Below are 15,321 nucleotides of genomic sequence, written 5' to 3'. Positions count from 1 at the left end.
TGTGGGTGAGTGGGCCTGCATCCTCGGTCTTGATGATTAAATAAAGTGTAAAAACTAAAAAGACTATACTCTGGGTATACTCTGGAGGATACTCCAGTTTGTGAATAGTGTGTCAGGTTAACTGGTACTTGCTCAATAATTCTTGTTAATGCTTTGAACTTAAAATCAGAGATTAAAGTGGTGTAAAAACTAAAAAGACCTACCCAGAAAGTTACTGGGTAAAACTGAGATTAGTGTAGTGTAATGTAGTTATCACTGGAGTGCAATTAGATTTAGTGGGAAGTTTACTGAGAAGTTGAAGCAGGGTGTGAAAGTCAGCCTGAATCATCTGTCTCAGTGTTATGTCTGGAAAAGTGCAAAGTGAGTGGGTACAAAGTGATCCCGTGTAAACTCAGGGTGTGAGAGTGGGTCTGCATCATCTCTCTCAGTTGAATGCTTGAAAGTTAATCAAGTTAATAAACTGAAACAAAGTGTAAAAACTAAAAGGATATACAGAAAATGCACTGTGTATTTTCTTCTTATTTTCAAGTTTTCTTGTGAAGGCTTTGAACCTATAAAATCCTGTTGAAAACTGAGATTAGAGTACATGACACCATGCAGTGATCAGCTGATGTAACTGGATTTAATGGGATAAAGCAGTTGCAACTCAACTGTTAATGAATGCATGAATGAAATCAAGCGTGAAAACTATAAAGACATACCCAGAATGTTACTGTGTATATTGGATACTTAAAAAAATCATATAGAGGCTTTAAACCTATAAATTCCATGATATCATGCAGTAATCACCAGAGTGCAATTAGATTTAATGGGGTGAATGATGGCAACAGTGGGTCAGGTCAACTGGCACTTGCTGTAGAATTCTTGTCAAGGCTTTAAACATAAAAACTGAGGTTTAAAGTATCAGTGGATTTAATGAGATGAAGCAGTTGCAACTAAACTGTAAATGAATGAATGAATGAATGAATGAAATAAAGTGTAAAAACATACAAAACAGACCCAGAAAGTCACAGGGTATTCCCTGGAGGATACTTTAAAGTTTTCTTGTGAAGGTGTTGAACCTACAAAATCTTATTGAAAACGGAAATTAAAGTACATGACATGCAGGCAACTGATGCAAATGGATTTAATGGGACAAAGCAGCTGCAACTTAACTGATAGTTCATTATTGAAATAAATAAAGTGTACACTCTAAACAGACATCCAGAAAGTCACTGGGTACGCCCTGGAGGATACTTCAAAGTTTTCAGGTGAAGGCGTTGAACCTATAAAATCCCTGATTTTATGTAGTGATCACTAGAGTACAATTGGATTTAATGGGCTGAATCAGTTGCAACTCAAGTGTTAATGAATTATTAAATCAAATAAAGTGTAAAAACTACAAAGACATACCCAGAAATCTACCCTGTATACCCTGGGAGATACTTCAAAGTTTTCTTGTAAAGGCGTTCAAACTATAAAAGCCCTGATATTATGCAGTAATCACAATGCATGAGTGCAATTGGATTAAATGGGCTGAATCCGTGTAAAATGGGTGCAAAGTGATCCTGTGGAAAGTCAGGGTGTGAGGTTGGGCCTGCTCGGGCCACACTAATTATTTGTGTCGACGCCCTAAAGGCTTCTGAGTTCACGTTTCTGGCGAATCTAACTTCCCCGAGCTGCAGGTAGAAAGAAGTGCAGGGTAGCATGGAGACCCCGGGAGAGAGAGAGGAGCAGAGGGGGAATCCGTGCAGAAACGGGAGCCGCTGGCACTTTAATAAAGCGGTGCTGCGATCTGTTGTGGCGAGCCCGCGGAGCGTGGGATCACGTCCACGTCCTGTTGATCGCGGAGGATCTGCTGTGAGCTCTTTAAAGAGGAGATGGAGGCGAGCCTGTGCCACGTTACGCTACGGTGCATTCGCTCCTCCGGCGCGTGCCCCGTGATTTCTCCTCCGCGCAGCCGAGCGCTCCAACTAAAGTAGGAAAATCGAGAACAAGCATTTAACTATAGTTTTCTCCTGGGGAACCGAGCCTGTGCTGAGTGTGAAACACACGGCACGAGAAAACGAGGCTTTTTCTGTGTTTTTTTTTACGATTCGCCGAGGGAGCGTTGTTGTGCATCATGCAGAGGGGGCACAGTTTCTCTGAGCGCAAATAAAATAATGGGAGAGAAATGAGAAGGAAAACAAAAGCCAAGCGGATTCCCGACTACGAAAATGAAGCGGACGAGGAGGAAGAACAAAAAGCGGACGAATTCCACGTAAGATATGATGGAGACGCTTTCTGAGCGTCTTTTCTGACTGCTTTTCTTTGCCTTTCTTGCTGTTATTTGGATTAATTTGCTCTCAAAAGAATGATAATCAGATTCACACCAATCGACTGTCCAACAGCACGTTCTGCAGAAACGAAGAAAACAAATGTATCCTGCCAAAGAGCGAGCTGAGGGGAACCCATCACCAGCTGCAGCTCGCCAGAAGTTGGACATGAGGGTTTGTGAGCTGTTTTAAAAACTAATACTGATGTTTTCTGATTGTTTTTATTTTTTATTCGGGAAGAAACGCTAATCCGGCCAGATCAGACATAGCCACGACCGAGATCCCACTTTTTAGTTCTGATGAGGTTCTTCAACCAGCCAGAACCATAGTTCAGTCTCTTACAGGGTACTGTCATTCATTGTTAGCTCTATGAACTAACTAGGTTAGATAGTTACTTTGTTACTCTTGCTAACGTGGGTTTTAACCCCATTGAAAGCTATTGCGGCTCGAGAGTGAGTGAGTGGTGTGAGGCAGGGCAGGCAGGCAGACAGAGAGACAGACAGTCATGCCTGCTTGCTAATGGAGAACAATAGGGTAAAGCATGGTGTACACAGCATCAAGTACACATCAAGCAAATCATAATCATGACAATATCATCATCATCATCAACAACAACAGTCCAGTCTTTACCTGTATACTTTATAGAAGATCAGGGTTTTTTTTGCAATCATAAGTGTTATGATTTACTTTACTGTATAAAAAAGTTGCAATATAAATGCACGACCATCTATTATCTACTGTTCATTCTCTTTGTTTTATTTAATATGCCAGTGCTCTGTCCTTTTTCTTTTTTGATAGGCTTATGAGTTCGACTGCTCTCCTGCAGACTACAACTTCAGCAACACTCACTCCACTTCTGAGGTGAGCTGAAACCTGCTGCACAGGTGCGCTCACGCTCTGCACACACCTGACTGACTTCCAGCACCTGACTCTTAGCTCTCCTGGTGTGTTTTTGTGTGTGTGTGTGTGTGTGCATAGCAGGAAGCTGACTATTTGCAGTCATATTCGAAAATGGAGCTGATTGCCATGGTCCTATGCATGCAGAGAGAAATGGAGAGCTTGAAAGAGCAACTTAGGTGCCTTACAGGTGAGTGTTTTTTGATGTATGAAGCAGTTTGTGATTTATTAATTTTTGTATGATCATGCAAATCCTGTTTAATAGTGAAGGTCCTTTTAATATGAAGGTCAGCCAAGTAGCCATTTTAGTGGCCTTTCTCCCTACAAAAGCCATTTTATTCTAGGCATATAACGATTCTGACTTCCTAAAAACAGGCCCCAGTATCCAACATTATAGCCCTTTAAGCAACATTTCATCTGCATTCCATAAAATTTTCCAAAATTGTCTAAAATGATTTGCTTTCTTGTTGGATTTTTCAACACCAGCATGTGGAAAGCTGGCCAAAAACCTTGAGGCCCTGATCGAGAAGACCCAGATGTGGCCTAATGGGGATAGGAAGCCCTCTCTCGCCGTCTCCCCCAGCCCAGTAAGAGTGCCTGTGGATATGGATGCTTTGATGCCAACTATGCTGTGTGCCCCAACTGTTCTGAATGGGCAGTGGGTCAAGCAGGAGTCTGTGACACAGAAACCTAATGAGACCCCCCATGGGGACGAGCTCTTCTCAGAGGTACAGCTTTTTTTGGGGGGTTGAGATATTGATTCTCAGAATTTAAAATAGCTTTAAAAAATAATGTCAGATGTGTCCATGTCATTGCCAAAATTAAAGAAACAAATGTGTTAACCAGTCAGCTACATTTGGAAGGCAATTTTTTGATGTACAGTTAATTGAAAATGTATTTATGTTAAACCTTATTTAATTTCAGTTTATCACTCCTGAGCTTTTGGAGAGATGTAACACAGGAACCACTGCCCAGAAGTTGACCAATGATCTGCTCCGTGGACTTTATGAAAGAGACTGCCTGGCCTCTCACTCCATCTCTGGTGTGGTGTACAACAAGAGAGGTCAGCCCAAACCTGCCCTTCCCACTGAGGAGATCCAGGCTATCCTAAGTAAGGGCCCTTATTAGCTTGTAGACTGCTTAGACCACAGTAGTGGTCACCAACCATGCTCCTGGGCATCATCTTCATGCAGACTTCAGTTCTAATGCTAATCCAGCTCCACATCTAATCTGTGTATAAGGTGAATATGGTGTGGTTTTTAAGGTAGTGCAGAAAGGTAGATCACCAGGAGGATGTTTGGAGACCACTGGATTATGATCACAGAGTTACGATCATAAAAGTAGAAAAAGAGTGTTTAGGATTACTAAGTAAGAGACAGCAAAGGGTTATGCTGATCTTGTCCATATTATATTTAGAAGGCTGCAGAAGTTGAGCCCAGTTCTCAATAAGCACTCCAGTACCTATGAGCCACCTATTTCTGAAATGTATTTGTACTGCATTCTCCTGTATGGAAGCTGAAGAACGTTATTTAGTAGATCATCATTCTATTGTGCGGGTTTACTATTCATGGCGTGTCATCTGTATAATAATCTCTTACAGGAACTGTCCAATATTTCTTTCCTGGGAAGACTGACGCAGAGATTAAGGGCTACATCCGTCAGAAACTTCAAAATGAGGCAAAACGATTGAGGAAAAAGCCTTCACTCCCTGGCCCAGAATCTAGAGCTTTGAGTCTGCCTGGCCCAATATTGAATGCTCCTCACTTGGAATTGATTGGACAAAAGTCCATCGTTTGATTAGTAGTCAACAGTTTTGTGTCGTCTGATGAGATAACCTAATTCAGTGTTAAATATGGTCAGGAAATAAAATTCTTGACTCATACAAGATTGATGAGAGATGATGTATACATGATCCTTGCCATCACACAAAAAACATGTATTTCCAAAATGAACAACTTTGCAGGAGAAGGTGGGGAAAACTGCTTAAATTTAAATGGACTTCCTGTTTGTCCGTTCGTAAAATCTTCACAGATTCATATTGTTAACAGGTCAAAAACTTGAAAAATGGAGATACAAGGTTTTTGTATGAGGGCGGCTATTTAAAATTAAATTAATCTCATGTTATGTTTGGGTTGTCCTTGAGAATGTCACGATCACTTGCAATAGTTGTTTGGATACTGATCGTTGTGACAGTATTGATGTCAAAATGCAAATAAAATAATTTAAATTGAAGGTCTCCTAAGAGCACAGTCGATAGAATTAGAAATTATTAATGTGAGTCTGTAAACGTTTTCTTTTTGTAACGTTTTGTATTTAACAGATATGCAGTTGCTACACTGCATAACGTCAGCCGGTGTGGACATTTATTTTCATTGTATTTTAAATGTATTTCTTACTCTATTACGGTCCCTATGACAAACGTAGCTTTATGTATGTATTCTTTTGTTATTAAATCAAAATGGAAAGCAAACAAATTAGGTGTTCTTTTTAGTATTTTCCCTGTTGTTGTGTTTGGTTTTTGTGGTGTGTCCCCCTTGACGGTGAGTGCAGACATTTATGAGAGAGAGGGAGAGGTGCGAGAGATACTGGGTGTATTAGTGTGTAAAACCCTTGTGAATGTGGGCTATGGAGAACAATGTGTGCTGCATGTGGAGAGCTGGTGAGATGGAGGTAATCAATGACTGAGCGACACAAGCAGAGTGACAACAGCAGGGGTGCTGAGCCAGTTGTCTTGGCAACCCCAGCCTTCTGGGCCACAGCAGTCTAGGTCTTACCCTGGCCGGTGCCTCCGAGCATCTGCCCACTACAGGGACGGGGGGAATTGCGGCAAACAAATAAAGAATGAAACGCAGAACTGAAAGACTTTGGGGGACCCGAAAAAATTAGGTCTGTCATCCAATGAGGGCAAGGCAGTTAGTTTGTAATCAGCATTAGGATGCTGGTGTGGTGGGCTTCTCTGATTAATATCTGGCCCTTTGTCTTAATATTCTGCTCTTGTCTGCTGGGGAAACAAAGTGTTTGCTGTGGCTGCTGTTGAGCTTTGGTGAGTCTGGCCTGATGGATAGCTCAGACAATGACTGGGCAGAGCTCTGCCCCTCTGCTTATCATAAGCCTCATCAGTGTGGAGAGGGGTGGGGGGCGGTAGACAAAGAAAGGGGACAGACATCTGTGTGTGTCAAAAGCTAGAGGAATAACAGCGAAATACCAGATGAGAGGTCGAGGCTAATAAATATGTTTTTGTTGAATGTGACCTAGATAAGATCGGAGAAGTCACATAACCAAAACTTCACGCACAAAACAACACTGGTATTATTTGCAATGAGCATTTTCAAGCTTTAATCTGAAAGTGCCCTTTACTCTCACGCAAATTCCTCGGCTAGTATGCAGGGGGGATGCGCCACAGCAGCAAGATAATGGCCATTAGGTCCTCAATCTTGTGAGCATAATGTGTTTCAGACATGTGATTACTCTGCCTACCCTGGGGCAAGAGAGAGATGACACAGTGATGGAGCACCAAAGGCTGCTGGGAGATTTTACACAGCTCTGAAGGAGAAGTGTTGCTTAAATAGAATATGGGCAGGGTAGGACTCCTCTGCTTATTCTGTCTGTTATTTTATGTACCATGAGCAAGGCAACATTTTAAAGTATTATCTATATTAAGACATGGACCAAGTGTATTTCAGTTTGATGGAGGTGAGGTGTAGCTGAATCTAGGAAGCCTAGTAAGCAGAATTTGATCGATTCTGTTGCAAATTAAATAACACAAAGGTTGCTGCTACCACATAAAATTAAAATTTAAATTAAACCTTCTCGTTTTTTCATAAAGAATGACAATTACACAAATTACTTAAACGAAATAAAACATTTATTTATAAAGTGATGCTGTTGAAGAACTGGTACTTTACACATGAACACCCATGAGGTTGACTGGACGCTTGTTGTATCGTTTGGAAATGTCGTCTTCAATCTGTGAGGAAAAGAGACACAATGTCAGGGCGCAATGCTATTGTGATGCTATGCCAAACAATAGAGATTGTAAACTAAAATGCTAAAATTCATGGGATAGCAGTATGTAAACTGATTATGAAATGTTAACTCAGGGGATGGCTTGGGAACACACACACCTGTATAAATTAATGTTGTGAGAGAGGCTGAACAGTAAGCAGCGTGCTCATGGTAGGAATGATCTGAGTTCGAGAGATAATATTCGGTGACAGACAGATTTCATGTCTTGTTAACATTTCTTGATCTACAGTGTTGTGCATACTGAAAATGTCATATAAGGCATTACCACCCACAGTGGACAGTGTCATTGTCACGAGACATGACAATAGTTTGTGTCCCATTAGTTGTGGCATGTCGGTGTATATGGGTAACTCAAGGATTTTACTTAAAGTAGCTCAAGATGAACATACTTTATTTTAAAAAAAAAGAGGACTCTGGAAACACATGGGTGTCAACCATAACCAGGATGTCGTGGCTAGGGGGCTCAAAGTTGTAGAATGGTGGCAATTTGTGAGTGAGAGGAAGGCAGGTTAAGGGAGTGGAAGGAGAGTTAAATACCTTTAAGAACCATGCATCTGTTTTAATGAAAAGTTATATTACATAAACATATTAATTTCCCAAGGACAAATAGCAGTAATATGGACACATCTGCTTTTATTTAAAGTTACGCCTCAAAAGTAAACAAAAAAGTTAGATTTATTTTCATGCAATAACAAATAACTGTTGGCAAAAAACAATCCACTCTTTTAATGGACACTGTTCAGTGTTACAGACTATAAACTTTTGACAAACACTACTGTGATTTTCAATTAGCAACTCAGTGTTTTGGGACCTTTTAGAAAATTTTATCATATATCATATAACTGATTTGGAATTGTTTACATTTTTTAGGCTGGAAGCAGTTTGACCAATGGATAAATGTAGGTGTAGGTACATAGAGCCCAATCGTGGCAAATGACAATCAAACTAAGACCCAAAATGTGTGGTAAATGTATAAGAAATCTCTGTCTGAACCACCTGACATTTTCTGCAATTTAAAAATCCTGACTGGACATATTTTAGATTCCGAAAAGAGGACATGCTTAGCATTAAGAAAATGTATGGTCACCCCCTGTTGCTCACAAGGGGTTCTATATTGTATGCTTAATGTTTTGTCTGATTCTCTGTCCTGCTACCAAATTTCTTTATTTGCGATCACATCAGTTGTAAAAAGCACTGTATAAAATTAAATTTTATTATTTGATTAATCTATATCAGGTTACAGTACCAATTTCTGTAGTTCTTTCGTTCGAGCAGCCAACAGGTCGATGCGAGGCTCCAGCCTGGCCTGTTCCTCCAGAGCTTCCTGTCTCCGCTCAGCCATAGAAGCAGATTTCAGCACCAGGATATCAGCCTGTTTCATCTTCTGCCTCAGCATGTCAGACACACGCTCCACATAGCTGAAACACAGCCCATTTTAATCATCTGTGAGCAAGACTTACTGCTGACAATCCTACTTCCATGCTCAACTAAAACAAAACTACCATTTGCTTGATCAGTGCTTCTAAATTCCAGATGTGGAAGTTTACTATCCTGCACAGTTTAATGTTTGGCAGCTCCCAAAAACCTGAGTCCATTCATGGTGAGAATTCTAATTAGCTAATAGTTTGCCTCAGGTGAGTCAGAATTGGGAAAACACTCAACTGTTTAACCACTGCAAGTGGCTCAGTGAGACTGAGACTGGGAACCAATCCCACTTTCCCATGACTGACATTGGGAGAAAACCTCTTCTTACTAGACTTCTTATGGACATTCTGTATCTTCATGTTGTTATCAATCAGTCTGAACATGTGACCATGCATATTTTCTAAGAATAAAGAGAGAAATAATAAGCGTATATATGAGCATTCACCGTGGGGACGCCTGGATCATGAACAGATGCTGCATGCGAAGCGAGGTCAGCCCTTCCAGGAGGCGGCGCACATCTGCCAGTGTGGCCTGCACACGCTGGGTTGTCTGTGCCTGGATGACAGAGGGAGCCAGCTGGAACTGGCTCATGGCCACCATATCCCCCTCCTCACTCATCTCACTCAGCCTCTGGCACAGGAACAACTCCAACTAGCCAGCCGAGCACAGACACAAGAGGAGTCAGACACAGTCAAATACAACTGTCTCTCCATATTTCCAGCAGAGAGGAAGGCGTTCACCAGTCACAATTTTACCAGAGACTAAGCAATGCATCAAAAAACATGAATTACTAGTGTCTGCTGCTTTGCTTAAAACATCTAACAGTAAAAATAACTAATGGAAAATGTAGGAACAATCTTGTGATCAATGTCTTAAATTGTTCAAAAGTATGATGCACACCTTAAGAGCAAGTAGTTTAATACAGCTTAAAAGGTAAAAAAAAAATTGGAATATTGACCTCCATCAATTCATCAATAAACTGGCTGCGTGTCTCTGGGCTCTCGAGCAGAGAAAGCGCATCTTCACCTCTGGCCACACCTTCAGGGCCTGCAAATCCAAGTAAAGTGATTAGCAGCATTTTACAACAACAGCACTATGAATAAAATAAACTTGTATCAAAAGATAAAACTACTTAAATTAAGTAAAAAATAGGCATTTACAGTTGGTGCCTGCATCAACAACTTCGATTTCCACTGCAGCAGTATCAGATTCTCCCCAGTCAATGCCACCTTCACCAGTTTCCTTTAAAAATGAATAAAAAATAGATGTTCAGAACATTTGTCTAAATAATGCAATATAATGTAAAATAGTTCCACACTGCAGACTCTAACTAAACTCTTTAATTCAGGTTCTGAGAACTCTCCTCAGTGCTGCCTGATGGGCACTCATTCCATTTAATTGTGCCTTGAGGACAACACTTAGCACTTTAAAAGCCATGATTAAAACAAAGACTCTAAATTGGACAGGCCATCACTAAATTAGATTGGGAATTCCTACCTATGCGTTCTTACCTCTTTCCCAGACTCAAGGCTGATGCCCCAGTCCACACCATCCTCAACTGTGATCCCAAAATTCACCTCCTCAGCACCGGCCCCACTGCTTAAGTTACCCCAGTCAATCTGTATAAAGCATGAGTAACAGAAACAAATGTATCTACACACATTTTCACCTTCACTTTGAATTATAAGTAATAGACATTTGTATATTAGTTCACAGGCAGATCTTTAAAGCCTAACTCACTGTTTCCTCTGTGACAGTGTCAGGTGGCAGATCCTCCACCACAGGTCTTTCAATAACCGTTGGTGCACTTCCTGTCCTCCATTCGTACACTGTTGTGTTTCCTTTCCGTTGAATGAACGACAACATAGGTAGAACAGGCTCAGACCTGAAGACATACAAGACGCACATTATATTGCTTCATGCAACGTTTTTTTGTAGTATATTTACATTGATCTACCACTAGATTTGTTATTCTTAGCAATATTATTCTTGCTGTTGTTAACTTTACAACCAAGCAGTTCATGTACCAGAAGACAATGCTTTAATAAAATCAGTTACAAAAATAACATCACAAGAAACATGGTTTACTTTGAGTATAAATCCCCAAAGATCCTAGATATTGGACTCACCAGTCACAGACAAAGTTTGTGAAAGCTGTGTATAGCTGTATGGCTTCTTCCAGACAGGCAGCCTCTTTGCCAGTCTTCTCCAGGACAGTGGGTAGATCCTTTACCAGTGCCTGCAACTCTCTTGCCACATTTTCCCCCTGGAAAAAGTCAGCCAGGTTAGTGGGAAGCAGAAGTCATAAACCTCTGGACTTTAAAGATTAGAGGTCAACACAGGTTGGTGATCTATCTGATCTACCTGAACACCTAAACCTGAAAATATTTAGCATATATAGTCATAATTATGCTTTCTGGACATTGTGTGTGCCAGAAACAATTGTAACAAACAATATTCTTTACATTTTAATTACAAAAAGCACAGTCAACATTTTATTATTCAGAATACTCAGACACTGGAATTGGAATATGACTTTTTTTCAACAATGAACATACTGGGTAATTCACATTTATGAGCTCACCCTGCAAAGTAAACACAGCGAGCAATATCTAGGTCAGAAAAAATGATTAAGTTCAAGCTCACATATTGTACAATTTTGTTAATGTGATATTGTAATCTTTGTAATTGTCTGTGTATTCTGTATTTGTCCCTGTTAAATAAAATAAAATTAAAAATTTAAATAATGCACCAGTCGTTCAGAAATTAAGGGTAATGATACTTTATTTTTGAAATAGATTAAAGTATGGAAGTGGCTGTTTAGCTATTAGTAACATCCTTAAAAAGGTACACAAGAAGGATATAACTGGCTGGGCATCCATTAGGATTAAGAAATTTGATTAATTAGCCAGAAAAATGTCTAGACCCTCGTCATCCATACATCTTAATGAACGGTGAGTTGTACTTAGTATGGACCAGGTTTTGACCACTGCCATTTACCATTGTGCGGCTGGTCCATTTTTTGCCTTTTGATAGAAGTCAAGCTCAGAAACACCCACACCTGTATAAATTGTGAGAAGTTTGGAGTGTCTTGTGAGTGTGGATAATCAATGGTCCGCATTTGGGTGACAAGTCTTCATGAATTATTAGTGACATGAGTTTGAACACGGCTTGATAGTGGATGGTGGATGATGTGCCATTCCATTTCGGGCATTTAACATTCAACATTCAATCCATAGTGTCACCGGTGTACTGAGAATACATAATACAGGGCATTACCAACCACAGTGGACAGGGCACTGGGCGGTAATGATCACGACCTGTGCTGTCTGGCTAGAGCTGTTAGTGAGAAAAGAAAAGCGAATATGGAAGAAATTCCATCAAGATTCAATGCAAAACATATACATTACACATGCAGGTCAGTGCAAAAGTCATGGGGCATGATACTAGTTCCCTAGCACTAGTGGATCTTCAGCGCAACCCCACACAGGTCTTTGGACTACTTAAAAGCAGAAGAAAGTCCATAACCATGTCTGCCTTGTTTTTACTTGCTGAAATTTTCCAGTTTCTTAAATAAACTTTGATCTTACCGCAATGCCATACTGCTTGCAGGCAGCATAATAGTGGTCCCTCATGTCTGCAGCTCCGCTCTGGCACTCTACCTCTCGTCTGCTCAGCTCCTGCTGCAGCTGCTGGGCTTTAGCCACTTGCTTCCTCAGAGCAGGACCTTCATAACTCACATTGCGGCTCAACAGACTGGCCAGTTCAGCTAGACAGACATATCAAATCACAAAAATGGTAGTTCATAACAGTTATTAATTCTTAAAAAATGATGTCAAATGTCAAATATGGCATGATTCCTTGACCATCACTTACCTAGATAAGCATTGTCTTTCTCATAAAGTGATATTATTTCCTGCCAGTCCTGTTGACAATGAACAACAAAAATTTAGAGTAATGAAATAAGTCTATACATGCACACGTGTAGCAACAGTCACATGGTCACCTTCATCCTTTGTGATGAATATCTGCCGAATATATTTTTGGAAGAGGCTTCTGTTCCTTTCAGTAATTCAACTATCCTCAGACAGTGGAAGTAGTGAATATCTGGATGACACAAATATTAAAGGTAATAGTGAACAACAGAAAGCTGACCATGGTAACAGCAAAAGTGTTTAAACGCATTTAAACAAGCTATACTCACCTGGCCACTAATACATACAAACATACATACAAACTGATGTCCAGATTCCAATGGCCTTTCATTTATTACATGCCATTTAGATATAGTGTCTAAATTAGATATGACTAATATTATATATATATATATATATATATATATATATATATATATATATATATATATACAGATACATATACATATATATATATATATTGATCTATCCCCTTTTAAAATAAAAGTTTCAACAAATCAAGCATTTATGCCACTTACATGAGCCTGAGAGCAGCTGTCTGATCTCTTCATTTTCAGGCATATCCTGGATAGCAGCATTAATCTTCTCTCTGATGGTCAGTGCTGTACTCTGCCATTTCAGGGAAGTGTGTCTTCTATCCACCAACCAGTCTAAGGAGTTGAAGGAAGCAACTCAGTAGCAGCACATTGAAAAGCTTTAATTGTTTTTGTTTATTTCACAGATTATACAACTCCTGCTGAAGTACAGAATAAGCACAAATATTTACAATTCATATTTATAATAAAATATAGAAGACTTACCCAGAAGTTTACTGGTTTGGATGTCAATTGGGAGATTCTGGATATTCTGCAAGCATTAATGACAAGAAAGTGTCAGACTGTATAAAAGCACTGGTCTTGGTAGACAGTTGTTTACTTTTTCCTAATATTTCTTACTATGTGCAATGTGTAGCATTCTCTTGTGCTACACGTGTATTGCATAGTCTATTGATCAATAATATGTACAATGTCACTATTTATTTGCTATTTATTTACTTACATACATATTGCAAACGTATTGGAGGAACCATGTTTTGCCTATATTTTAAGGTTTTTTTGTGATTTATATCTTGTATTGTTAGGTTCTCTTGTATTTATGTTTATAGACATTTTATTTCATAATGTTGTGTGCCTTCTGACACTTCTGTTTGTCCTCTGCATTGCTGTTACTCTACAAATTTTCCCATTGTGGGATTAATAAAGGCTTATCTTATCTTGTATTATCTTATTACACAGCAAAATCACTGCAAAATTAAACCATACATTTGGACTGTTACTGTATATATGTCCAGTTTACTGACACTGACTTTAGGGGACGTTATCACAGAATCACATATTTCTATTACAAAACAACAAAATATCGCAATGGTCCTGGTGCACGTATTACTAGCTATATACGTGTGAAAAAAAACCTTGAGAACTCAGTGTTGTTGCTTAATCCTATAAAAGCTGATTTATAACTGTTTTCTATACACAGATGACAGCTGGCTCCAATAAACATGGAACATATGGATCATCATATACAATCCAACTACTAGATCTTTCTCATACTTTTAGGACTAATTTAACTTACCTAACGTTACTTATTATACTATATTATCTGTTTGTTCGTTATTTAAACTCCGGCTTTTGCCCCACAGACGTTGTCAAAAGTTGTCAAGCCCTGGTGCAGCTAGCCTAGCTAGGTAACACTAAATTACTTACCCAGTTAACTTTAACTATATAAAACATTAACAGAGAAACTCGTGTTATTCTCACATTACCTCCATTGTGTCCGAGGGTTTCTTGAATTCCCCTTTTTTAAATAAATTGATATATAATAAGCTACATGTCCATCAGATTCTTTAGACTCGATATAAACGCAGATTTCGTTTATATTGCTACTGACACGTATTACACAGCCAACCAATCAGAGCGAGTCTTCAAACGTTATTTTCTAAAAGGGACCAATGAGCAACAGCGATAGTACGGGGGTCTGTTCTGTGAGCAAAGCACTTCAGTGTTGGAATCCTAACACTTTTCAAAATAAAAGACACCAAATATTACCAGTCAAAATTAGGACACATCTTAATTCAGTGTTTTTTCATTGTTTTAACATTTTTTTATTAATCTACAATAAATACTTAATAAACAAAAAGCAGAATATGTATTTTTTGAATATATTTCCAAAGTAGCACCTTTTGCTTAAATGACAACTTTGCACATCTTGGCTGGATTTTCTCATTCAGCTTTATGAGGTAGAGTCACCTGTAATGACTTTCAGTTAAAAGCGTTGCTGAACTTATCAAGAGTTAATAACTTGAAATTCTTGCCTCTTAATGTATTTGAGAGCATCAGTTGTGAGGCAGTCAGTCAAAAATATAAGTATCCTTGAGTGCAAAGACCACTTTATGAAGGAAATGAAGGAACTGGCTTGCATCAGGACCGCCCTAGGACACAGGGTAAGTTACCAGACACAGAAATCGCGAGAGTATTAAGTAAGTTTGTTTTTAATTCTTGACTCCGGATGTCTTCCCTCCGGATGACTTCACTATTAATTTACAATGTGGGGGAAAAATAAAATAAAATAAAATAATAGAATGAGAAGGTGAGTCCAGACTTTTCTTTCTTTCTTTCTTTTTTTTTTTTTTGCAAAAAAAAGTTATTCTAAGTCCTTATATATCAATCAAGACATGTTTGGTCACCAAATACTTACACTGGAGTTCA

At 39.2% G+C, this 15,321-nt stretch overlaps 2 protein-coding genes across 4 annotated transcripts; one reads left to right on the top strand and one right to left on the bottom strand.

Annotated features, from left to right (window-relative positions):
- The first annotated feature begins 1,631 nt into the window (after positions 1-1,631).
- Positions 1,632-5,710, top strand: si:ch211-194k22.8 (uncharacterized). 3 transcript variants are annotated; one of them, XM_015608359.3, is made up of 7 exons: positions 1,632-2,239; positions 2,370-2,468; positions 3,093-3,155; positions 3,273-3,381; positions 3,678-3,919; positions 4,116-4,254; positions 4,792-5,710. In XM_015608359.3, exons 1-7 carry the CDS (start codon positions 2,153-2,155, stop codon positions 4,986-4,988), a joined length of 936 nt encoding a protein of 311 aa, XP_015463845.3. In that variant the 5' UTR covers positions 1,632-2,152; the 3' UTR covers positions 4,989-5,710. The 3 variants fall into 3 exon arrangements, with proteins under 3 accessions (XP_015463845.3, XP_007259221.3, XP_007259222.3); XM_007259159.4 differs by having other exon boundaries at positions 1,638-2,239; positions 4,116-4,302; XM_007259160.4 differs by having other exon boundaries at positions 1,639-2,239; positions 3,276-3,381; positions 4,116-4,302.
- A 1,328-nt stretch (positions 5,711-7,038) lies between these two features.
- On the bottom strand, positions 7,039-14,535 carry cdk5rap3 (CDK5 regulatory subunit associated protein 3). The gene is made up of 14 exons (XM_007259162.4): positions 14,379-14,535; positions 13,378-13,423; positions 13,096-13,227; positions 12,649-12,749; positions 12,519-12,567; positions 12,233-12,411; positions 10,772-10,908; positions 10,383-10,527; positions 10,154-10,261; positions 9,803-9,884; positions 9,601-9,689; positions 9,088-9,293; positions 8,464-8,635; positions 7,039-7,158 (listed from the first exon to the last, which is right to left on the bottom strand). The coding sequence occupies exons 1-14, from the start codon at positions 14,382-14,384 to the stop codon at positions 7,093-7,095; spliced, it is 1,518 nt and encodes a 505-aa protein (XP_007259224.2). The 5' UTR covers positions 14,385-14,535; the 3' UTR covers positions 7,039-7,092.
- Positions 14,536-15,321: the final 786 nt, after the last annotated feature.

The sequence above is a fragment of the Astyanax mexicanus genome, chromosome 15 (genome assembly GCF_023375975.1).
Source record: "Astyanax mexicanus isolate ESR-SI-001 chromosome 15, AstMex3_surface, whole genome shotgun sequence".
Taxonomy (NCBI): domain Eukaryota; kingdom Metazoa; phylum Chordata; class Actinopteri; order Characiformes; family Acestrorhamphidae; genus Astyanax; species Astyanax mexicanus.
Note: the sequence above shows the minus strand (reverse complement) of the source record. Positions and strands in the feature narration are given on the sequence as shown.

Excerpts from the sequence above, each read along its gene's own strand:
- si:ch211-194k22.8 (XM_007259159.4), top strand. The coding sequence starts at position 2,153 with ATGAGAAGGAAAACAAAAGCCAAGCGGATTCCCGACTACGAAAATGAA. Across the intron at positions 2,469-3,092 it reads GCCAGAAGTTGGACATGAGG|GCTTATGAGTTCGACTGCTC; the intron begins GTTTGTGAGCTG and ends CTTTTTTGATAG. Across the intron at positions 3,920-4,115 it reads GGGACGAGCTCTTCTCAGAG|TTTATCACTCCTGAGCTTTT; the intron begins GTACAGCTTTTT and ends ATTTAATTTCAG.
- cdk5rap3 (XM_007259162.4), bottom strand. Across the intron at positions 12,412-12,518 it reads GAAAGACAATGCTTATCTAG|CTGAACTGGCCAGTCTGTTG; the intron begins GTAAGTGATGGT and ends ATGTCTGTCTAG. Across the intron at positions 9,294-9,600 it reads TTATTGATGAATTGATGGAG|TTGGAGTTGTTCCTGTGCCA; the intron begins GTCAATATTCCA and ends TCGGCTGGCTAG.